Source organism: Podarcis tiliguerta (assembly GCF_965153285.1).
Source record: "Podarcis tiliguerta genome assembly, chromosome: 13".
Classification (NCBI taxonomy): Eukaryota; Metazoa; Chordata; class Lepidosauria; order Squamata; family Lacertidae; genus Podarcis; species Podarcis tiliguerta.
Genome location: NC_139546.1, coordinates 48,177,341 through 48,200,776, shown reverse-complemented (window position 1 = coordinate 48,200,776; position 23,436 = coordinate 48,177,341). Strand labels below are relative to the sequence as shown.

The 23,436-nt window shown below is 47.7% G+C and overlaps 3 protein-coding genes across 3 annotated transcripts in view; 2 read left to right on the top strand and 1 right to left on the bottom strand.

The window, feature by feature from the left end:
* GMPR2 (guanosine monophosphate reductase 2) overlaps positions 1-23,436 on the bottom strand; it is a 269,008-nt gene that overhangs the window by 25,920 nt on the left and 219,652 nt on the right. The gene's annotated exons all lie outside the window — the stretch shown is intronic.
* MDP1 (magnesium dependent phosphatase 1) lies at positions 1,827-9,710 on the top strand. The gene is made up of 6 exons (XM_083410794.1): positions 1,827-2,116; positions 4,064-4,124; positions 6,328-6,439; positions 8,262-8,368; positions 9,233-9,318; positions 9,528-9,710. The coding sequence occupies exons 1-6, from the start codon at positions 1,867-1,869 to the stop codon at positions 9,605-9,607; spliced, it is 696 nt and encodes a 231-aa protein (XP_083266920.1). The 5' UTR covers positions 1,827-1,866; the 3' UTR covers positions 9,608-9,710.
* CHMP4A (charged multivesicular body protein 4A) lies at positions 15,520-23,338 on the top strand. The gene is made up of 6 exons (XM_083410798.1): positions 15,520-15,661; positions 16,241-16,390; positions 17,803-17,980; positions 18,766-18,880; positions 20,861-20,984; positions 22,165-23,338. Exons 1-6 carry the CDS (start codon positions 15,631-15,633, stop codon positions 22,242-22,244), a joined length of 678 nt encoding a protein of 225 aa, XP_083266924.1. The 5' UTR covers positions 15,520-15,630; the 3' UTR covers positions 22,245-23,338.

Genomic DNA, 23,436 nt, shown 5'->3' with positions numbered 1-23,436 from the left:
TTTGCCTTATTTGGATGAGAGAAAGCGCTGGCGCCAGGGAGCTTGACTGCAGATCCTTGCTGTGTGTTGGCAAATGACTTGACGTCGACCCAGCCAAGGGCATTGCCTCTGGGTGTTGAACTACAATTCCCATCATCCTTGGCCATTGGCCGTTCTGCCTGGGCGCATGAGAGTTGGGAGTCCCAACTTCCAGACAGCACCACGTTGGCGCTCCCTGCCATAGGTAAAGGGACCCCTGACCATTAGGTCCAGTCGTGGCCGACTCTGGGGTTGCAGCGCTCATCTCGCTTTATTGGCCGAGGGAGCCGGCGTACAGCTTCCGGGTCATGTGGCCAGCATGACTAAGCCGCTTCTGGCGAACCAGATCAGTGCATGGAAACACTGTTTACCTTCCCGCCGGAGTGGTACCTATTTATCTACTTGCACTTTGATGTGCTTTCGAACTGCTCGGTTGGCAGGAGCAGGGACCGAGCAACGGGAGCTCACCCCATCGCAGGGATTCGAACCGCCAACCTCATTGGCAAGTCCTAGGCTCTGTGGTTTAACCCACAGTGCCACCCACATCTCTCCACCAAACTGCACCCTCAAAACACTTTCCTTGTGTCTTTTAAACACAGGAGATGCCACATGGAAGAAGTCACAGCCTGTTCCCAGAAATGAGTTGACTGGTCCAGTACAATCCTAAATAGGTCTGCCCCACTCTTCCTCTGACATCTGAGGTTCATAGCTCTGGATGACTTTCTGAGACAGAGCTCTTCTTAACACTGTATCTAGCAAATCTGGATGCCACAGATGTATTTATTTGGGTGGTTTTAAGGCAAACTTCCATGTTTTGAAGAAAACCGCTCCAGCAGTTTACGACATCCTAAAAACAGCTTGAAAGCCAAATATAAAACCTGCAGTAAAAAAATTCTTAAATCACTCCTGATATTCTGCTATGTTCCCTTTAATCCCAACAGAAAGATCATTGTCGCTTTATTTAAAGAGGTGCTTGAATTAGAAAAAAAAATTAAAGCATGCCCAAAATTTAAAAAACCATTTTTTAGAGAGGTGCCCAAAATAAAACTAAATCGCACCCAAACTAGAATGTTATATAGCACCCAAATTTTCTTTTTTGTTTAAAGAGGTGCCCAAGTTTTAAATATATATTTATACAATGCCCAAATTAACATTTTATATATAGCACCAAAATAATAATCCTTTAAAGAGCAGCTGCAATCAGAATTTTATTCAAGCGTGCACAAAATTATTATTTATTTCATGTCTATACCACTTTATATTTTAAAGAAAAAATCCCAAAGCGGTTTACAGCATATTAAAACTTCAATAAAACAATCCAGAATCAAACATTTCTGAAGGAAATCAAATATAGAGTATACAGTCAAAGCAACATAATTAACAGAAAACTAAAATATTACCTTAAAAGATTTTCAAAATAAAGCATTACAAAGGAGGTCAACTACAGAAGACATGTTTGAAACAAAGCGAAGAAAAACAAATCTTAAAACATTTCAAAAGGGGGAAAAGAGCATTGCTAAACGAAGTTAAATATAACATACGCATTTAAAGCAGCATGATTAACATGATTAGCATGATCGTAAGCATGACAAAATCCACCGTCCTCGCCTTTCCCTAGCTGCCAATTCCTGCAACAATCACAACCCATGCTTTTTAAAAAAAAGAGAAGGGGGGGGGGAGTCCTGCTGTGCTGACAATCTTCTGCCCCCTCCACAACCCCCCGGGACTGAAGGGGTTAACCCGGGGGAGGCCCTGGAACGCTCTCGCAGCCGCTGTTTGCATCCGGAATTTCCGCAGCAGCAGCAGCACGTGGCTCCTCGGCGATCAAGTGGAAGAGGAAGCGCCCGAATGACAGGCAGCCTGTCATTCATCCGCCGCCGATCTGCTGGTTCCTGGAGGGCCGGATTCTGCATCTCCCGTTGTGCTCCTCGCAGGAAGAAAGCGGGGGCCAGATCTGCAGCTCCGCCGGCCCCTGATTGCCTCCTTTTTAAAAAAAAAAAAAAAGAGAGAGGAGCAAAGTCTCTTTTTCCCCTTCTTTTTTTTCCTGGAAATAGAAAGGACATGAGCAAACGGCCGTCGTTGGTTGTGTTTGACTTGGGTAAGTTGCTCCGTCGTTGCTTTGGGGCTCATCCTGTATACACAAACAAACATCCCTGGGGAAAATGTATTGATGTGGTGGAAGGACCCTTGAATTGTGCGGGGGGGGGGGTCCTAAGTTTGGGGTGAAAGAAATTTGCCAACAGTGTGACGCGGCAGCTAAAAAAGCCAATGCAATTCTGGGCTGCATCAATAGGAGTATAGCATCTAGATCAAGGGAAGTTATAGTGCCACTGTATTCTGCTCTGGTCAGACCTCACCTGGAGTACTGTGTCCAGTTCTGGGCACCACAGTTCAAGAAGGACCCTGACAAACTAGAACGTGTCCAGAGGAGGGCAACCAAAATGGTCAAAGGCCTGGAAACGATGCCTTATGAGGAACGGCTAAGGGAGCTGGGCATGTTTAGCCTGGAGAAGAGGAGGTTAAGGGGTGATATGATAGCCATGTTCAAATATATAAAAGGATGTCACATAGAGGAGGGAGAAAGGTTTTCTGCTGCTCCAGAGAAGCGGACATGGAGAAATGGATCCAAACTACAAGAAAGAAGATTCCACCTCAACATTAGGAAGAACTTCCTGACAGTAAGAGCTGTTCGACAGTGGAATTTGCTGCCAAGGAGTGTGGTGGAGTCTCCTTCTTTGGAGGTCTTTAAGCAGAGGCTTGACAACCATATGTCAGGAGTGCTCTGGTGGTGTTTCCTGCTTGGCAGGGGGTTGGACTCGATGGCCCTTGTGGTCTCTTCCAACTCTATGATTCTATGATTCTAACTCCCAAGGAAGTTCCACGATCTCCCACCGTTTTGCTTTCCGCCTGGAACAGCTTTGCCACAGGCAGAGGATCAACAGGTGTAGTTCTCCCGCGTTGTGTTTGTTCAAGGCCTTTATTCCTTCCTGCTCTGCAACTGTTATGTTAAGGTGTGTTTGTTTGGGTGGGGGAAATCCAGGTGGCCCTCCAAGCTCCTCTGTCTGGCCCCCGAGGGCTTTCACCTCGGACCAAACACCCTCCTCAACCTCAGCCCCTACTGAGCATGAAGCTCTTAATCTCAGGTCACCTTGGGCAAAACTTTCCTTCCTTGCACGGGGTTGGACTAGATGACCACTGGGGTCCCGTCCAGCTCGACAATCCTATACTCTTGCTTCATACCCTCCTGGAGTATTTCTGCCGGGAAATGTGTCCTTGAAGTCTGGTAGTTGCCTAGATGGAGGGATAGCCAGGGAATGTCTGGGTGGGAATGTAGAAACTGGCTCACTCTACAAAGGTAAAATTCGCACTCATTGCCCCATCCATTTCTGCCTCTGCCCGCTTTGCACATGTGGCCCCCAGAAAGTTGTCCGGCCCTCGGAGCTTAAAAAATAATATGCAAAAAGTTTAAAAGGCGCAAGGAGATAGGATAATAATATACTAAGGATGGAATAACAAATAAAGTGAATAACGCAACAATAACAAAAATAATTCCAGGTAAAGAAGATCGCACACGGGTGGGCTGTGGGGGAGGAGGTGAAGGGATTAATGGAAATTGTTTAAGATTGGTATAGGATTTAAGAGATTTAAATTTTTATATAGATTCTATAAGGAAAGCAGAAAGCAGAAAGCAGCAAGCAATATCAAGTAAAGGTATCAGAGAGGAGAACAGTGGAAATGAAAACATGAGACTTGTGGTTTCGTTACATATGATTTTATTCTGGAGTTGTCTGTTTATTTTGGCGTTGTTTGTTGTAAAGAATGTATATTATGTGAATAAAATAATAAAGGAATCAGAAGGTTGTCTGGCCCTCGGGCTGAGGATCCCACCCCCCATAGATTCTGCCTTCAACAAGCAGAATCTGTGTAGTAAAAGGAGACAATTTGGGAAGAATGGGAATGAGTGAAGCAGGCAAAAAACATGAAATTTTATGCTTATGTTTTGGGGGTTAGGGGAATTCAAGGTCAACTGACCTCTCTCTTACAGATTACACCCTGTGGCCCTTCTGGGTGGACACCCATGTGGACCCCCCCTTCCAGAAAAGCAGGTGAGATCTTCAGATGAAGAGGTGGTATACAAATTTAATAATAATAATAATAATAATAATAATAATAATAATAATAATAATAATATGGAGAGTTTATAGGACTGGCATTGTTTTTTGAGGGAGTTTTTCTGCAGCGTCTCATTGACCAGGCATAGGCAAACTCGGCCCTCCAGATGTTTTGGGACTACAACTCCCATCATCCCTGACCTCTGGTCCTGCTAGCTAGGGATGATGGGAGTTGTAGTCCCAAAACATCTGGAGGGCCGAGTTTGCCTAGGCCTGTCATTGACTCACACGGATGTGCATTTTAATCTGTTTTTAGTTCATTTTCATTTATCAAAAGTCTTAAATTGTTGTTAATTCTTCTTACTGGTAATTGCATTGTTTTAACTTTTTGGCAAACCTCTTTGAGGGGTTGGTTGTTGTTCTTTTACAATCAATTTTTACAAATTTTATGAAATAAATAGTGATGGATTTATACTGGGCGGTCCACACACATCGTGCCGCTTATTAGATTCCCTGGTGCGATGCTTCTCTAAGGTTACCACGTCCTTGTCATCCGTGTGGGCAACTGTTGTGCTGTTATGCAACGAAAGCGGGGCAAAATAAATACATAAACTGGAACGCTGTTTATATCTCCCTGGTCCTGAATGGGGGAACTGTGCCCCCAAAGGACCAGGTGCACAGCCTGGGAGCCATTTTGGACTCAACGCTGTCCATGGAGGTGCAGGTCAATTCTGTGTCCAGGGCAGCTGCTTATCAGCTCCAGGTGGTACACAGGATGAGACCCTCCCTGCCTGCAAACTGTCTGGCCAGAGTGGTGCATGCTCTGGTTATCTCCCGCTTGGACTACTGCCATGCGCTCTATGTGGGGCTACCTTTGATGGTGACCTAGAAACTACAACTAATCCAGAATGCGGCAGCTAGACTGCTGACTGGGAACGGCCGCCGAGACCACATAACACCGGTCTTGAAAGACCTACATTGGCTCCCAGGATCTTTCCGAACACAATTCAAAGTGTTGGTGTTGACCTCGAAAGCCCTAAACGGCCTTGGCCCAGTATATCTGAAGGAGCGTCTCCACCCCCATCGTCCAGCCTGGACACTGAGGTCCAGCTCCGAGGGCCTTCTGGTGGTTCCCTCACTGCGAGAAGCAAAGCTAAAGGGAACCAGGCAGAGGGCCTTCTCGGTAGTGGCGCCCGCTCTGTGGAACGCCCTCCCATCAGATATCAAAGCGATAAACAACTACCTGACATTCAGGAGACATCTTAAGGCAACCCTGTTCAGGGAAGTTTTTAATGTGTGACATCTTAGTGTATTTTTGGTCTTTGTGGAAGCCGCCCAGAGTGGCTGGGGAAACTCAGCCAGATGGGCGGGGTACAAATAATAAATTATTATTATTATTATTATTATTATTATTATTATTATTATTATTAAAAAGATGCAGGATTTCATCAGCAGGTTACGGGGCATGTGCCAATTGGGGTGTCCAAACCCCATAACAATGTCAAACGGGAGTTCTGTGTCTAACTTCTCTGAAACCATCTTGAGCACAAATTGTCATTAATGCACAATACAAAGGGCCTTTGGGGGAGCTGTTTATTCCACCCACATGGGGAGGAGACCCTGATGTTTGTTTTATGTTTAAAGGGCTCTGTGCCCCTAAACGCCATGCAGTAGGCAGGAACCCAACAGGTGAAGCTCTCCTTTGTGCCCTGGGGAAAACTGTATCTGTTGGATTTCTGCCATGTTAAAAACACATATACAGTGGTGCCCCGCAAGACGAATGCCTCGCAAGATGGAAAACCCGCTAGACGAAAGGGTTTTCCGTTTTGGAGGTGCTTCGCAGGACGAATTTGCTATGGGCTTGCTTCGCAAGACGAAAATGTCTTGCGATTCCTGGGTTGTTTTTTCCGCTCCCCACCCCCTTTTTCTAAGGCACTAAGCTGCTAATAGCCTTTTAGCAGCTAATCCGCTAATCCCTTAAGCCTTTAATAGCCGCTAATAGCCGCTAAACCGCTAATAGCGCTAAACCGCTAATCCGCTAATGGGCTTGCTTTGCAAGACGAAAAAACCGCTAGACAAAGAGACTCACAGAACGGATTCTTTTCGTCTTGCGAGGCACCACTGTACCATCCTGACACTTTTTTTGTTGTTTTAAAGGCAACAAACCTCATGACTCTTTTGACAATGTTCCCCTCAGCGATGGCTCAATACGAGACCGCAGCATGCGACCCATAAATCTGTACCCTGAGGTGCCAGCTGTGCTGGAGCAGCTGCAAGCGGAGGGGATCCCTATGGCGGCTGCCTCACGGTGAGTCGAGATCCTGCACCCATCCCTGCGGACCCCAAACCGCCTCCATTTATTCTGGGTTACTTGGCTTGGACTCCATGTCAACAGGGACATCCACACCATGTTTGCTGCTTGCCGACCACCCTAATCTCGAGTGTTTATTATTGTTATTATTATTATTATTATTATTATTATTATTATTAATTAATTTATTTATTTAAATATTATTATTATTATTATTATTATTATTATTATTATTTATTATTTATACTCCGCCCATCTGGCTGGGTCCCCCCAGCCACTCTGGGCGGCTTCCAAAAGAATATTAAAATACTGTGATACATCAAACATTAAAAGCTTCCCTAAACAGGGCTGCCTTCAGATGTCTTCTAAAAGTTTGGGAGTTGTTTTTCTCTTTGACATCTGATGGGAGGGCGTTCCACAGGGCGGGCGCCACCACCGAGAAGGCCCTCTGCCTGGTTCCCTGTAACTGGGCTTCTCACAGTGAGGGAACCGCCTGAAGGCCCTCAGAGCTGGACCTCAGTGTCTGGGCAGAACACTGAGGTGTTCCGTTGTGTGACTAGTCCCTATGAAGTCCTTTTCAATGTGTTTGTGGGACGGTTTACTGGCTTGCTTTCCTTTCTTGTCCTTGATTTCACTACGCATTTTGTGTTCTCCTTTTGTGTTGTGAACCACCCTGCGATCTTCGGATTGCGGTGCTATTTTCCTAGAAGAAAGAGGAACTCGGCGTGAACGCCTATCTTACAACGGCAGTGGCACTGACCTGAGAGGTGCCGGAACTTGATTTCCGGCTGAGAAAAATCCCTGAGCTTACAAATTTAACCTGGGTTGACGATGGGAGACAATGGAAGAATGCTCCTTTGGGGGTGAGGTCAAGATGTTGCCTGCTGTTGCTGCAGAGATGATATGGGAGAGACATGTTTTGTTGCAGTCGGAGCAGAGTAAGGTGTCTGGTTGCATCGTGGTACAGTGGTACCTCGGGTTAAGTACTGAATTCGTTCCGGAGGTCCGTTCTTAACCTGAAACTGTTCTTAACCTGAAGCACCACTTTAGCTAATGGGGCCTCCTGCTGCCGCTGCGCCGCTGGAGCATGATTTCTGTTTTGATCCTGAAGCAAAGTTCTTAACTCGAGGTATTATATCTGGGTTAGCAGAGTCTGTAACTTGAAGTGTATGTAACCCGAGTTACCACTGTATTTCTTGTGTCCAGAGGAGAGCAACCAAAATGGTCAAAGGCCTGGAAACGATGCCTTATGAGGAACGGCTAAGGGAGCTGGGCATGTTTAGCCTGGAGAAGAGGAGGTTAAGGAGTGATATGATAGCCATGTTCAAATATATAAAAGGATGTCACAGAGAGGAGGGAGAAAGGTTGTTTTCTGCTGCTCCAGAGAAGCGGACACGGAGCAATGGATCCAAACTACAAGAAAGAAGATTCCACCTAAACATTAGGAAGAACTTCCTGACAGTAAGAGCTGTTTGACAGTGGAATTTGCTGCCAAGGAGTGTGGTGGAGTCTCCTTCTTTGGAGGTCTTTAAGCAGAGGCTTGACAACCATATGTCAGGAGTGCTCTGATGGTGTTTCCTGCTTGGCAGGGGGTTGGACTCGATGGCCCTGGTGGTCTCTTCCAACTCTATGATTCTATGATTCTTCTCTCCGTTCTCCTCCCAGCGGTCATTTCTCCTCAGGTCCCTGCTACGGATGCACGACTTGACTGCCCATCTACGGGCACTGCAGTCGTCTGCAAGGGGGGTATTATTTAATAAACAAGATGAATAAGCGATTTCAAATATGAATCTCTCCACCCCTCCCTCTCTCTTCCTATGACAGGTGAGATCCGGGGGGCTAATCAGCTGTTGGATCTCTTCGGCCTGAACCGCTTCATCCGCTACGCAGAGATCTACCCGGGCAGCAAAGTCACCCACTTTGGGAAGTAAGGGAAGACCTACATCCTGTAGGATGGGGGGGCATAGAGGGGGGGCGGCTGTGAAAACAGGAGCCCGGACCAGCTGGGCCATTGACTCTTTGTACGCCCCCACAGTAATGTCCCCCAAGTTCCGTCCGTTTCTTGGGCCTAATCCTGCCCGCCGGTTGGTTTATTTGAATTTTTTTATTATTACGGTCCAGTTCTGGCTCACTTACAATATCAGGGAAATCATAAAACACAACAGGAATACATTGAATTGCAATTGGGTATAACAGAGACAATTCAGATACAGTGGTACCTCGGGTTAAGTACTTAGTTCGTTCCGGAGGTCCGTTCTAAACCTGAAACTGTTCTTAAGCTGAAGCACCACTTTAGCTAATGGAGCCTCCTGCTGCTGCCGCACCGCCGGAGCACGATTTCTGTTCTCATCCTGAAGCAAAGTTCTTAACCCGAGGTACTATTTCTGGGTTAGTGGAGTCTGTAACCTGAAGCGTATGTAACCTGAAGCGTATGTAACCCGAGGTACCACTGTATAGCAGCCGTTAAAAATATATATTAAATATTGATCACTAAAATATAACCTAAAACCTTAATCATTTTGGTAGTACGGTTTAATCCGGCCCCTGTGGCAGTTTATTTCCTGGAGTAAAATCCTAAAAAAAAAAGCTCACCAACTTCAACCCTAAAAAAAAGGTTAACGACTTTGGTTGGCCCTTTGGTCTGCCCTCACGGCCCTTCACTTCATCAAATCTGGCCCTCTGTGAAAAAAGTTTGGACACCACTGACGGAGGTCACCCCATTAGCAAGGCTGGTCTATGGGAGCTACGGGACGGCGAGTTCTCATTCTGCCCTCCGCCTGTTCCTCCACAGGTTGTCTCAACAAACCGGGGTTCCCTTTTCGCAGATGCTCTTCTTTGACGACGAGAGCCGCAACATTTACGACGTCAGCAAATTAGGTAACGGGGAGAAATGTGCCCGCTGCGTGTGACCCCCTCGCCCCTAGGCTGCTGTCTGTGGGGCAAAGGGGGCGCCCGCCTCACTCTTGGGAGCTGCTGTAGGTCAAGGGAGACAAGCCTGAGCTAAGCGGACCCCAAGGCTGACTCTGAATAAGTCGGGGGGTGGGGAGATGTGCAATCTATTTTCCCCCTATTTCGCTTCCACGTAGGAGTCACATGTATCCTCGTCCCCAACGGCATGAACCTGTCCCTCCTGAAACAGGGCCTTGAAGCCTTCGCTCGCTCCTGAGTGCCGCCTGCGGCTGACGCAAACCGGACCTCTCTCGTCATGTGTGGGGTGTGTTGGCAGGGACGGGATTTTGACCCCGTGCAATAAATCCTCTACGTGTTTCCCTGCCGCGCATCTTTTTACACGCGTGTAAACAGCCTGGACTTACCTGATAGGCACCTTGCTGTAGCGTTCCCAACGCAACGGAAGGATTGGACTCTGATGAATAAAAGACAGTGGTACCTCGGGTTAAGTACTTAATTCGATCCGGAGGTCCGTACTTAACCTGAAACTGTTCTTAACCTGAAGCACCACTTTAGCTAATGGGGCCTCCCGCTGCTGCCGTGCCGCCAGAGCCCGGTTTCTGTTCTCATCCTGAAGCAAAGTTCTTAACCTGAAGCACTATTTCTGGGTTAGTGGAGTCTGTAACCTGAAGCATATGTCACCTGAGGTACCACTGTACACACGATGCTTGGCCAGCAAGACTCTGGGGAGAGGTGCCAATAATAATAATAATCTTTCTCCACCCCTCGGCCCAGGTCGTTTTATTCACAAAAGGACTTTTTACACAGTGTTCATAAGAACCAATCAGATTTCCTCTGAGCGTTTCAAAAAACCCCACGTGGGACAAAGTCAGATCAGAAGAAATCCTGTTAACTACAAAGACTACTTTGAGCATGCATACATATCTGAGAGTAAAGAAAACAGGACTAGAGGAATGCATTCAGCAAAACCCAGAGGTCATAAACAGGCAGGGAAAGAAGGATGGCAAGGAAAAGAGTATTTACCATCTCCTTGTGAACTCTCTTCCTGGCCTTTAAAGGTAAAGGTAAAAGGACCCCTGACCCTTAGGTCCAGTCATGGCCGACTCTGGGGTTGCGGCGCTCATCTCACTTTATTGGCTGAGAGAGCCAGTGTCCAGCTTCTGGGTCATGTGGCCAGCATGACTGAGCCGCTTCTGGTGAACCAGAGCAGCGCACGGAAACGCCGTTTACCTTCCTGCCGGAGCGGTACCTATTTATCTACTTGCAGTCTGACATGCTTTCGAACTGCTAGGTTGGCAGGAGCAGGGACCGAACAACGGGAGCTCACCCCGTTGCAAGGATTCGAACCGCCGACCTTCTGATCGGCAAGTCCTAGGCTCTGTGGTTTAACCAACAGCACCACCCAAACTACATCAAAGAAGCTACCTACTATCTTTATGACCCAGGATGCCTGATGAACCAACTGGCAACTGGTCTGTGTTTAGAATGCTTATATGTGCCTTTCAGGTAGAAAGCAAATGGCAGAGGTGGAGAGGCTCAATCAGAACCTATTGTCAATAGATCAAACCCAGTCAATGCAATGCTTTCATCGCGGACACAATGGCCTGCTTCATTTTTCATAATTCCTCATAGCAATCCCACCTGACCCCCACACTCTGGATATCGGCACCCCTACACCTTGCCACGCTCCTGTTCCCCAACAACTGATCCACGTCCCCTCCAGATTCCGAGCCGGCAGAAGACGACAGGCACTGTGAAAGCGGGGTGGGGTGGGGTGATGTTCCAGTTTTATTCATTTGTCTGCTTTGTAAAATTCATGCGCTGCTTTACTGTAGAAAGGCAACGACAACAATGTCGGAAGTGGTTTATAAACAGAATAAAACAATGAAATCAAAGGGAAAAGAATCGGTTGAGAAATACCTAAAGGATTTTTAAAAAGCCACATCAACAGTAAGATAAAAACCAGATTAAAATGCATGTCAACATGCTATTCTTCTGGATAGCCTTGCCTAAACAAATATTTTTAACAGGCACCAAATAACGTAATAATAATATAATAATTTATTATTTATACCCCGCCCATCTGGCTGGGTTTCCCCAGCCATTCTGAGCGGCTTCCAATAGAATGTTGAATGAATGAATTTTATTATTTCGGTCACAGACCAGTTCCAGCCCACATGCAATATCAAGGAAGTCATAAAACACGATAGGGATACATTTGAATTTGCAATTAGGTATAAGAGGGACAATACAGATATAGCAACAGTTTAAAAATATATAAATTAAAACTTAGTCATTAACATATAACTTAAAATTATCATGTAAAACCTTAATCATTATGAAAGGACAGCTTCTTCCCTAATGGCAATTGCACAGAATTTGATCCCAGAATTTAATGTGATCCCAGATCCTTGTCCAATAGAATATGAAAAACACGATAAAACATCAAACATTAAAAACTTCCCTAAACAGAGCTGCCTTCAGATGTCTTCTAAAAGTCAGGTAGTTGTTTATTTCCTTGACATCTGGTGGGAGGGTGTTCCACAGGGCGGGCGCCACTACCGAGAAGGCCCTCTGCCAGGTTCCCTGTAACCTCACTTCTCGCAAGAAGGGAATTGCCAGAAGGCCCTCGGAGCTGGACCTCAGTGTCAGGGCTGAACGATGGGGGGTGGAGACTCTTCTTCAGGTATACTGGGGGGTCATTTAGGGCTTTCAAGGCCAGCACCAACACTTAATTGTGCTCGGAAACGTCCTGGGAGCCAATGCAAGTCTTTTACGACTGCTGTTACATGGTCCCAGCAGCCGCTCCCGGTGACCAGTCTGGCTGCCACATTCTGGATTAGTTGCAGTTTCCGGGTCACCTGCAAAGGTAGCCCCACGTAGAGCGCATTGCAGTAGTCCAAGCAGGAGATAACCAGAGCATGCACCACTCTGGCGAGACAGTCTGCAGGCAAGTAGGGTCTCATCCTGCATACCAGATGGAGCTGGTAGACAGCTGCCCTGGACACAGAATTGACCTGCGCCTCCATGGACAGCGGTGAGTCCAAAATGACTCCCAGGCTATATTCCTGTGGCAGCCTTTGCCAACCTTGCACCTTCCAGTTGTTTTGGAATACAATGCTCCTTCACTGGAGTTTTTTAAGCAGAGGTTGGGTGGCCACCTGCCATGGATGCTTCAGTTGAGATCCCTGCATTGCTGGGGGTTGGACTAGATGACCCTGGGGTCCCTTCTAACTCGACAATTCTACCACTCTGTGAACTCTGGGCTGATGGGAGCTCCAGCCCCAAACTTCCAGAGGGCCAAAACTGTCTGGTGGGTTGCTGATTTCTCATTGGCTGAGGTAGGCAGGAACAGGTTAAGGTTCGCTTCCGCTTTCTCTCTCACTGTGGGATGAGACATTTATTTATCGCGTAAAATTGATATAACGTTTGTTAAGAACCAAGCGCAGAGAACAAAGGAATACACAGAAGAGTCGGCAGAATTGTGCTTCTTGCGATATCTTTACTCTGCTCTTTCAATCAGGCAATGCAATGCATCTCCTAAAAGTCATGAGTAGTGTGGGTTTGTTTTTGCTTTTGTAGCAGAACCCCCCCCCCCCATCATTCAGTTTGTACAAACTTCACACACACTCACACACTACATACGCTACACTTCTGTTATAAATTCATAGAAAATCAACCATACATCGGATTTGCACTGTTCCACTTTTATTTTACTACATGAAGGAAAGACTACAAAATGGGGAAGGTTTGATACAGGCCACCATAATCCCTTGAGCATAGCAGCACATCCACAGGAGCCCTGCCCAGTTGCTATGCCAACCCTGATGGTCCCAGACAGAAGACAATCAAAAATCACAAAGAACTTGCATATGGGAGTGGATTCAGCATGATCAGATTTCCCTCAGGGGGCAAGAAACTGCGACTACCTTTTGTCCAGGAAATGACTCATGCGGAGGGGGAAAAGGGAACCAGCCAGGTGACAGGACACTCAGGTTACCACCACAACTCCTCCCTCAACCCCTCCTTTCTGTAATGTATGCATGATGTTTCTGGGGGTGGGCTTGACCTAGAGGAGGGGAATTTCAAAAGTTTTTATAAGGTCTTGCACACCATTTTCTGTGTCTTTCCTCTCTCCTGCGAGTGAGGGGAACACCCTGCTGCAACAGTTCAATAAAGGCCAAGCCTACAGGCTGCTGATTTGCTCCAATTTACTCTGGTTGGTGTCTTTACTTTTTGTCCAAGGGAGCCCTCGGATTTTTCCGGTAACACTTTCTGTTTTTTTAAATGCAATATCCAGGATCAGGTCAGTCAGGCCCAATGCTCCCCCCCCTTTTTTATTATTATTAAAAGCAATGGCCAGGCCCTACGGTCTTTCACCCTCAATATGCTCACAGTGCTGAGCTGCAGTTACTGCTGGGGAAGGTGTACTTTGCACATGGCCAGAGACATGCTTGTCTTTGTTGTAAACAAAATCTGCCCTTTTTCCCTTATGGGGTGTCCAAGAGCCCATATAGAGTCCTTACGTAGGTTCCCTATTGGTAGGAGAAAATAACAGAGGCCAACCAGAGAATATTGAGAAGCAAAGCAGCTAGTAAGCCTGATCTTTATTGATCTATTGCGACAGGGTGCTCCCCTCACATGGAGGAAAGGAGGAGGGACCCAGAACAAAGGTGTGCCTGTCCTTATATAGACATTTTAAATTCCCTGCCCTGGAGCTCAAGACCACCCCTCAGATACATCATAGAAAAGGCGGTCTACAGCAGAAATCTGAGTGCGTTGTTTATCTCGTCTTACAGGTTACCTGTTAATGCTCACTTGATTGGATACCCAGCGGAGCCTTAGTTCCTGAGCCAGATCACAGGCTCACCCTATTCGAACACAGACATACCCTTAAGACAGGATTTGTGAAGGAAAAGACAATGGGGAGGCTTTTCCATTTTCCTTTGATCTTGCAGAGAAAGCATTTGGTCAGTTTGGGAATCAAAAACGGTTTCAGGTCGGTCTTCCTGTGCTGATCTATGTACGTGCTTGGTTGGTACATTTATGAACATTTATTATATATCTAAGACTTTAAAATTCTTATCACATCTTCAATTCATGATTTATTTAAACAACAACAATACATTAAGGAAAAGGTGTGAATGCCCAGAGCCCAAGTGGGAAGAGACATGTCAGCCAGATTACAAAGAAGTGCTTTTAACATCTAGGGGATTCTAGATGTTTTTGGATGTCAGCCTCAGCCAATAAAACAGGGATGGTGGGAGATAGGAGTCTTAAAACAGAGGAGAATCAATGGATCTCCATATCCGGTATAGTAAACATGGAAAATCAGTGTTAAATTCTCTCCTCCACAGTGGAAAGCTATACCTCTTGGATTGTTAAATCTCCCGCAGCTTTTTCAAGATCGGGGCGCTATTATGGGATGGGTGGGGCAGCTCGGGGTGGAGACCTTCAAACTGCAGGCAAAATGATTAATGTGGACTCAGTCCCATAAAACCAGGTAGATCATATGGCCCCTGTACGAAATGGATATTCATAATTTAATTTCGAGACAACAAAATTCTGCTTCAGGACGTTCTTTAGGGCGGCGCGGCTCCTTTAAGAGAGGGAGGGGGGAAGAGAGGGAGAGACATCACGTCATATGATTTCCCTGCCCACGTTTTTGTCCCGTGCCCAGATTTGGTCCAAAGAGATACCATTAATTGGACGCTCCCCGCAATCTCAACTTCCGGTTTCCATTGTAAAACCACCTCCCATGTGCGGGGCAAGCGTGGTGGAGCGATGTCGGAACCTATGGTTAAAAACCAATCCCAATTGCCAAAATCCAAACAGGGCGAGAGGTTCTCCTTTCGCAGCTGCTCTTTGAAGCCGCCATGATGTTTGTTTGTTTTTAAATTTAAAAAAAATCCCATCACTGGGTAGGTCCCAGTCTTCTCTAGAGTAAGTTATTTGCACTGAATTCCAAATTAAATCAGTAGGACTTGGGCCACGATTAATTAGCCTCATTAGGAATTAACTGCAATTAATAAATGAGTCTCGGTCGAACCCATTTTTTAAAAAAATGCAATTCCACTCCCATTTCCCCGCACGTAAGAGGAGTGTAGCCAGTTCATATTGGGAACCTGATGTCTGTATAGAGAACTAGGAAGACTGTATCTCTTTGCCCTGGTCCTTCCCTGTTGTCATGTGATTGGTGGGGGGGGGATGGAGGCGGTGTAAGGCTGGGAGGTGGATGAAGCCGGAAGAGGAAGTCCAGTGAATTACCAACCAGGCGAGATGAGTGGCTTGGGAAAGCTCTTCGGGAAGGGTGAGCCCCTACATTTACATTCCCCCCCTTGAAGGAGGGTGGTATCGCCCAATCGCCATAGGGGATCACGGCCAGCTGGGAGAAACCATTTGTGTCTTGGGGGGAGGAGGAAGGAGAGGAAAAGAATCTGGCTTGGTGGAGGGAGAAAAACAAAGGAGGGAAGCGTATTAAAGGAAGGGGAAGGGTTCATTCCAAGCTTTTTCGGGGGGGGGAGTGGACTGTACCATATTTTCAAAAAGCTCTCTTTTTGGGGGGAGGGTTAACTTATCTTCTTCCCCAGTGCTCAGTTTCTGGGTGTAGGGCGGCAGCTTCCCCCCACCATTTTGAATCAGGGCAAGAGAGTCATGGAGAGAGAAGGAGAAGGATGGCTGCTGGGAAAAGCCCATAATTCACCTGGGGTACTGCTTGGTGGGCTGACCAGTCTCCCTTAAGCGCTATCATTTCCAAGCAATGGTTCTAGTCCCTGTTGTTGTTGGCTCTCAAATAGGTTGGATTGATGCTGGAGGATTAATGGGGCAAGAATAATGGGCGTTCTGGTTTTCTCCCTTCCCCACCCTCTCTGGCTGGGGCCCTTTCCAGGTAAGAAGGCGAAAGCCCCTACCCCGCAGGAGGCCATCCAGAAGCTGCGGGAGACGGAGGAGGTGCTTGTCAAGAAACAAGAATTCCTGGAGCAAAAGATTCAGCAGGAGCTTCAGTCGGCCAAGAAACATGGGACGAAAAACAAAAGAGGTGAATGGAGCAGTGGAAGGTGCTATGGGGAACGGGGGGTTCAGGCAGGGGGCCGGCTAAGGAAACAAAAATGGAAATTTCTTTCATCCCTAAAGCAGCAGCTTTGAGGGGGCTGCGCTTTCATAAGCACTAGAAGCTTAGCAGTGTTAAAAGAAAAGGAAAGGAAATATACCGCTCGCCGGTTAGCAAAAATATGTTATATAGAAAGTAAAATGTTACCAAAAAGTAAATCATAGAGTTGGAAGAAACCACAAGGGCCATCGAGTCCAACCCCCTGCCAAGCAGGAAACACCATCAGAGCACTCCTGGCATATGGTTGTCAAGCCTCTGCTTAAAGACCTCCAAAGAAGGAGACTCCACCACACTCCTTGGCAGCAAATTCCACTGTCAAACAGCTCTTACTGTCAGGAAGTTCTTCCTAATGTTTAGGTGGAATCTTCTTTCTTGTAGTTTGGATCCATTGCTCCGTGTCCGCTTCTCTGGAGCAGCAGAAAACAACCTTTCTCCCTCCTCTATGTGACATCCTTTTATATATTTGAACATGGCTATCATATCACCCCTTAACCTCCTCTTCTCCAGGCTAAACATGCCCAGCTCCCTTAGCCGTTCCTCATAAGGCATTGTTTCCAGGCCTTTGACCATTTTGGTTGCCATATCTTGCATATAAATAAAATAAAGTGGTGTATTTACTTTTTTCTTTTGTGATGTGATCTTTAAATTCAATTACACAAACACACACAAAATAAAAAAAGAAACTTAGCAATGTCAAAACGAAAGCTGGGGGATTTTAGGGAGCTGTGTTCCTGTTTCCAGCACATCCTACATTTCTGATGAAGGGAACCCTGTAACCTTAGAGGAGGAAATAGAGCGTTTGTAAAGTTTAAGAGGTGGGCTGTGACAGAGAGGAAATGGAACTGATGCCTGCTAATAGTAATAATAATAATAATAATAATAATAATAATACAGTGGTGCCTCGCAAGACGAAAAGAATCCGTTCCGGGAGTCTTTTCGTCTTGCGGTTTTTTCGTCTTGCGAAGCAAGCCCATTGATGGAGTAGCGCTATTAGCGCTATTGGCACTTTAAGGGCTAAAAACGGCTTTTTTAGGGGTGGGGGATTAGCGGTTTTGCTGTTAAAATGCTTTCAGAATAAGGGGTTTTGGAGCAAAAAAAAAATTCAATTTTTTTCGTCATTTTTCGTCTTGTGAAGCAAGCCCATAGGGAAATTCGTCTTGCGAAGCGCCTCTGCAGATGGAAAACCCTTTCGTCTTGCGGGTTTTCCGTCTTGCGAGGCATTTGTCTTGTGGGGCACCACTGTATGCCACCCATCTGACTGGGTGCCACCCTGGGCAGTTGTCAGCTGAATATTAAAAACAGAATAACGCCTTGCCTCTTTCCCTCCCTTCTCGATCCAGCTGCCCTGCAAGCCCTCAAGCGGAAGAAACGCTACGAGCAGCAGCTGGGGCAAATCGACGGGACCCTCTCCACCATCGAGTTCCAGCGCGAGGCTCTCGAGAACGCCACCACCAACACCGAAGTGCTCAAGACCATGTCGGACGCAGCCCGAGCCATGAAGGAAGCCCATCAGCACATGTGGGTCCCGAGGCTGTGGGGCCTTCAGGGCAGGCTCCTGTGCTGCCTGGAGGGGGCAGGGAGATGGGGTGCTTGTGTGGAGCCTGGAAAGGGCAAAAGAGAAGGCCGAGGGAGCAGCAAGCCCCAAGTGCAAAGGAGGAGACCCTTTCTGGCTATGTGCATGCCCTCACACAGTGCTGGCAGGTGTGGCTTCCCGCAAAGAATCCTGGGAGCTGAGAGACCCCATTATTCCCTTCACAAGAGCTATGGTTGTCGGGGCAGTTTAACAGCCACACTCTCTTCCCAGGGATTCTGGGAATGGCTGCTCTGTGAGGGGGAATAGGGCCCAGTGCCCTTAACAAACTACAACTCCCAGAATCCTTTGCCCCAGGCCACGCCCCTTGTTGGGCCATCTCAGAGCCCCCCTCCAGTAAGCTTACCTGGCTGGTCTGTGTCTTTGAACTCGGGTCAAACCAGGATGGAGAGGCTTCTGTGTGTCCAGACCTGTGGCCCCCAGAAAGTTGCCCTGGTGGGATTGCGGCCCTTGGCTAAAGAAAGGTTCCCCATTCAAAGGCTGGCTCCGTCCTTCTTAGTCCTGCCTTGTGGATTTTGTCTCGTGGCGGCTGCTCGCATTTTCAGACCTGGATCTCGGATTTACCACTTGCCTGCTCCATCTTCCAGCTCCTTTGGCCTCCCGGGCTTTCCTGTTCTTGAGGTGCGCTTCGGTGCAACGGCAAAAGCAGCCCCCCAACCCCAGCTGCCCTTTCCTCTGTGTCTCACCCTTTCACCCCACCCCGTCTCTCCAGGGACATCGACAAAGTGGACGACCTGATGGCCGAGATCACAGAGCAGCAGGACATCGCGCAGCAGATCTCGGACGCCATCTCGAAGCCCGTCGGCTTTGGGGACGATGTAGATGAGGTAACGTCAAAAGCCGGGGACCCTTACTAAACACCTCCCAAGGCAATAATGCCCACTTACACCACAAAGAACTCATAACCCACCTACTTTCAGCAGCCAGAAGCATCATAGCCAGACACTGGAGAGACCTGTCAGGCAGTAAGCGTGGACCAAGGGTAATAATAATAATAATAATACTAATAATAATAATAATAATTTTTTATTTATATCCCGCCCTCCCCAGCCAAGGCCGGGCTCTGAGCGGCTTACAAGCAATACTAAAGACAAGATGAATGATTACAACTTAAAAACAAAAGCAAAATACAACATTAAAATAATGGAACATTAAAATATTAAAATGTAGCCTCATCGCAGGAGGAGAAGGAAAAGAAAAAAGAAAGAGAGGGAGGGAGGGAATCAAACTGGCTCCAAGCCAAAGGCCAGGCGGAACAACTCTGTCTTACAGGCCCTGCGGAAAGAAATCAGATCCCGCAGGGCCCTGGCCTCATGAGGCAGAGCGTTCCACCAGGCCGGAGCCAGAGTTGAAAAGGCCCTGGCTCTGGTTGAGGCTAATCTGACTTCCTTAGGGCCTGGGACCACTAGGGTGTTGTTGGTACCACTAGGGTACCAAATAGTATGGGAAACAGCCCTGCTAGAAAAAATAACCTATAAACTGAAACTGACACGGGGACAAACAGAAGAAGACGCCTTTATCCCGGTATGGCTCCCCTTTATCACATACACAGCCCAACAAGACAACGACAAAAATCCACCAACGGCATACAAATCAATATGGCTAACCTGATCCAAAACACCCACCCACAGCCAATCACAAATGAATAACCACACCCTAGGCCCACACCCCAACCTCTCTCATCACCAAAGGAACACAAGCGAACAGCAAAGAACCTGCACAAGCAACGCTGACACAAAACCCCACATAAAGTACAGTGGTACCTCGGGTTACATACGCTTCAGGTTACATACGCTTCAGGTTACAGACTCCGCTAACCCAGAAATAGTGCTTCAGGTTAAGAACTTTGCTTCAGGATGAGAACAGAAATCGTGCAGCGGCAGCAGGAGGCCCCATTAGCTAAAGTGGTGCTTCAGGTTAAGAACAGTTTCAGGTTAAGAACAGACCTCCGGAGCGAATTAGGTACTTAACCCGAGGTACCACTGTATTCAGTTTCATAAAGAATACTATTTCTTGGCTTAAGCTTAGGAGCCTGATTTGCTTAGCAATCAGCAGCCTTACTTGGACTGCCAGCGGCAGCGGGAGGCCCCATTGGCTAAAGTGGTGCTTCAGGTTAAGAACAGTTTCAGGTTAAGTATGGACCTCCAGAACAAATTAAGTACTTAACCAGAGGTACCACTGTAGAAACATCGCCACCCGTCCCCACCCCCACTCATCTCCCCCCCCACCTCTTTCCCCCTTTTCTTCCCAATGTCTCAACAAATGAAACAGACTTGTAAAAATGTTACATGGAAATATATATATACACCGTATTTTTTCCTCTATAAGACTCACTTTTTCCCTCCTAAAAAGTAAGGGGAAATCTGTGTGCGTCTTATGGAGCGAATGCAGGCTGAGCAGCTATCCCAGAAGCCAGAACAGGAAGAGGGATTGCTGCTTTCACTGTGCAGCGATCCCTCTTGCTGTTCTGGCTTCTGAGATTCAGATTTATTTTTTCTTGTTTTCCTCCTCCAAAAACTAGGTGCGTCTTATGGTCTGGTGCGTCCTATAGAGCGAAAAATACGGTATATGAGAGACATTGCACACACTTTTGTAAATCAAGAAAACCTTTAATAAAAATAATTTTAAAAGTGGGGGAACTCTCCCTCCTGAAACGTGGAGGAGGGAGTTTGGTTATGGGTCTGCAGATCCGCCTTTTGGGGTGGGGCTGAGCCCCAGAGGAGTGGGGCAGTGGGCATTGGAGGGGAGAAGTGGCAATGGATACCTGTTTGTGTTTCTACTCATCCCCCTGCCTTTGCTGCCCTCAGGACGAGCTGTTAGCTGAGCTGGAGGAGATGGAGCAGGAAGACTTGGACAAGGAGCTGCTGAATGTTGGGGAACCGACCCCCGAGCTGCCCAGCGTGCCTGCCTCTCGCCTGCCCAGCGTGCCAGGTAAGGGGGCGTGGGGAGGCAGCGAGGTGGGCACAAGCCCCTGGGTCTTGGGATGGCGTCGCCTGCTGTTTCAGCTCCCCTCAAAGCTCTGGCTTTTGCCAACCTGGGTCACTGAAAGTATGGCTGGACTACAACTCCCATCATGCCTCTGGCTGGTGTGGGGCGGCAGCCCCAACAAATCTGGAGCAGTGGGGGGGGGGTGTAAAGTAGAAGCGTACAAAAATAAGCATCATTTTCCACCTGAATGTAGGTTCTGCTTCGTTTCGAGTAAAATAATTTTATTTTACGGCTTATGTTTTGAATTGGATAGGGGCACCAAAAGCTTTTAAGTGCTTAGGATCTCCAAAGGTCTTAATCGAGCCTGGATATTGTGACTTTTTAAAAAGAGAAGGCCCTTTGTATGTGTGTTCGTGTTCTTCTTGTCGTAACCTTACAGAAACCGCTTTGTGGCGTCTGCCTGAAAGCACTCCAGTCGTACCTTGGTTCTCAAACGCCTTGGTACGCGTACGTTTTGGCTCCTGAACGCCGCAAACCTGTTTGTGAATGTTTGTGAACGTTCTTTGGAAGCCAAACGTCCGACGCAGTTTCTGATTGAGTGCAGGAAGATCTTGCAACCAACTAGAAGCTGTGCCTGGGTTTTGGGACTCCCGGAACGGACTAAGTTTGACAGCTAAGGTACCACTGTATCTTCTTTAGCGATCACTCGTGGCCAAGTAAGATGGTCTTCCGTAAACACAGCTTTAACAGTGAGTCCGTAAGCGAGGCCAATTCTGGATCCACACGTCCTTCCACAGTGGGGACATAGGTTTCCAGGCAGGAGTTGATCACGGTGAGGGTTTGCCGAACGTGACTTCCTCTTAGCACGTTTCTCCCTTGCGTCCTGAGTTCGAGTGTCTTCAAAGCCCATATAAATCCAGTAAATAAACAGGCACCTCGAGGCAAGGCGTTAATTAAAGGCAGGAGCATTTGGAAGAGGGTTGAAGTTTTGGAGCGCCGTGTCTACATTTTGATTTCATCTTTTCCCTCCCTCCGTTCAGGCAGCCCTGTTCAGGGAAGTTTTCAATGTGTGACATTTTAATGTATTTCTAATCTTTGTTGGAAGCCGCCCAGAGTGGCTGGGGAGACCCAGCCAGATGGGCGGGGTACAAATAATAAATTATTATTATTATTATTTTGCCAGCCTCAAAAGTGCCCGCCTCTGCCTCCGTGGTGGATGACGACGACGAAGAAATGAAGCAGCTCGCAGCCTGGGTGTCGTGATGCATTGTGGGAAAACCGCCCTCCTTCCTTCCCTCCGTCCCCTTCCTCGGAGGGCTGGGAGACGGGAGAGGACCTTTCCCCCCCCCCCCCGCCTTCCTCCTTCAGTTCCAGATTCGGGGAGGGGTGGTGAACACCGACGCCCCCTCCGCCCCGCCCCTGCCTGAAATAACCTTACGTGCCGAATGTAAAGAGTTTTATATAGACAGATTTATATATATGAAATATATATATATATATATATATATGAACAGATTGTATCGTGGGGAGGGGAAAGGGGGCTTGCCGTGGGAACGGGAGACCGGCCCCGCGCACCCCCCCGCGTTACCCCTCTGTAAAACTCGAGGACCAAACTTTGCAAGCGTATCTTGGTGCTTGGCCCCTTCCCAAGCAAACACCAGACCCTCTCGGCGGTTGTAAACATGTGAGGGGGCTTCGGTGGGGAGGGGAAGGCAAGTCCCCCCTCCCCAGAAATGAGGCAGAGGGGTTTCCACGGAGTTAAGTTCTCCCCCTGCACTCGCTGCGAGGGGGATTGGGGCCTGTGTCAAATTGTGGGGGTTCAGTGTTCCTTCGCTCCTCCTGTGTGCTGGGCGTGGGTTTGGGGGGGGCTCCATGCCTCATGCCTTGGTCGTTCTCCCCCCTTCCCCAGCCTCTTAACTTTACCAATGCTACAGATTTTCTCCCCACCAGCATGTGAATTTAAAAAAAATGATGATGATGAATGATGCCAACCCAGCAGGGTGGGTGGAACTGTGCCAAGAGGGTGGGGGGGTCTGATGCGAACAGGTACGTTCTCTCTTTCTCTTTCTCTGTTCCTATCGACAGCGTGTCTGTTTAAATGTGGCTTGGGGTGGCGTTTACATGTTATTTGCACTCGGATCTGTGCTAACCCGCTAACTTTTCGGAAACTTTTTTCTCTCTCTCTCGTCTTCGTCTCCGTCGTTAGTTTCTTCTTCTTTTTGTATCTCCTCGTGGCCAAGAATTCGGAGGGGGAAGGGGAGGGATTTCCGCCCCGACCCGCACCCCCCCTCTCACGCGCACATGCTGCAGTGGCCTTTACGACGACAACTCTGAAAATAAACGTGGCCGGAAATTTTTCTGCTGTTTCGTTGTTCGAAGGGCGGGGCTGGGGAGGGAAGCGGCACTCTGCAAGTCCTCCCCTCCCCTCCTGGCTCTCTCTATGCCCTCCTCGATT

What these genes read in the sequence shown, in the direction of transcription:
- MDP1 (XM_083410794.1), top strand. Translation starts at nt 1,867, where the DNA reads ATGACAGGCAGCCTGTCATTCATCCGCCGCCGATCTGCTGGTTCCTGG. An exon ending in GTTGGTTGTGTTTGACTTGG is followed by an intron (nt 2,117 to 4,063) that starts GTAAGTTGCTCC and finishes TCTCTCTTACAG; the next exon opens with ATTACACCCTGTGGCCCTTC. An exon ending in TTACGACGTCAGCAAATTAG is followed by an intron (nt 9,319 to 9,527) that starts GTAACGGGGAGA and finishes GCTTCCACGTAG; the next exon opens with GAGTCACATGTATCCTCGTC.
- CHMP4A (XM_083410798.1), top strand. Translation starts at nt 15,631, where the DNA reads ATGAGTGGCTTGGGAAAGCTCTTCGGGAAGG. An exon ending in TGGGACGAAAAACAAAAGAG is followed by an intron (nt 16,391 to 17,802) that starts GTGAATGGAGCA and finishes TTCTCGATCCAG; the next exon opens with CTGCCCTGCAAGCCCTCAAG. An exon ending in TTGGGGACGATGTAGATGAG is followed by an intron (nt 18,881 to 20,860) that starts GTAACGTCAAAA and finishes TGCTGCCCTCAG; the next exon opens with GACGAGCTGTTAGCTGAGCT.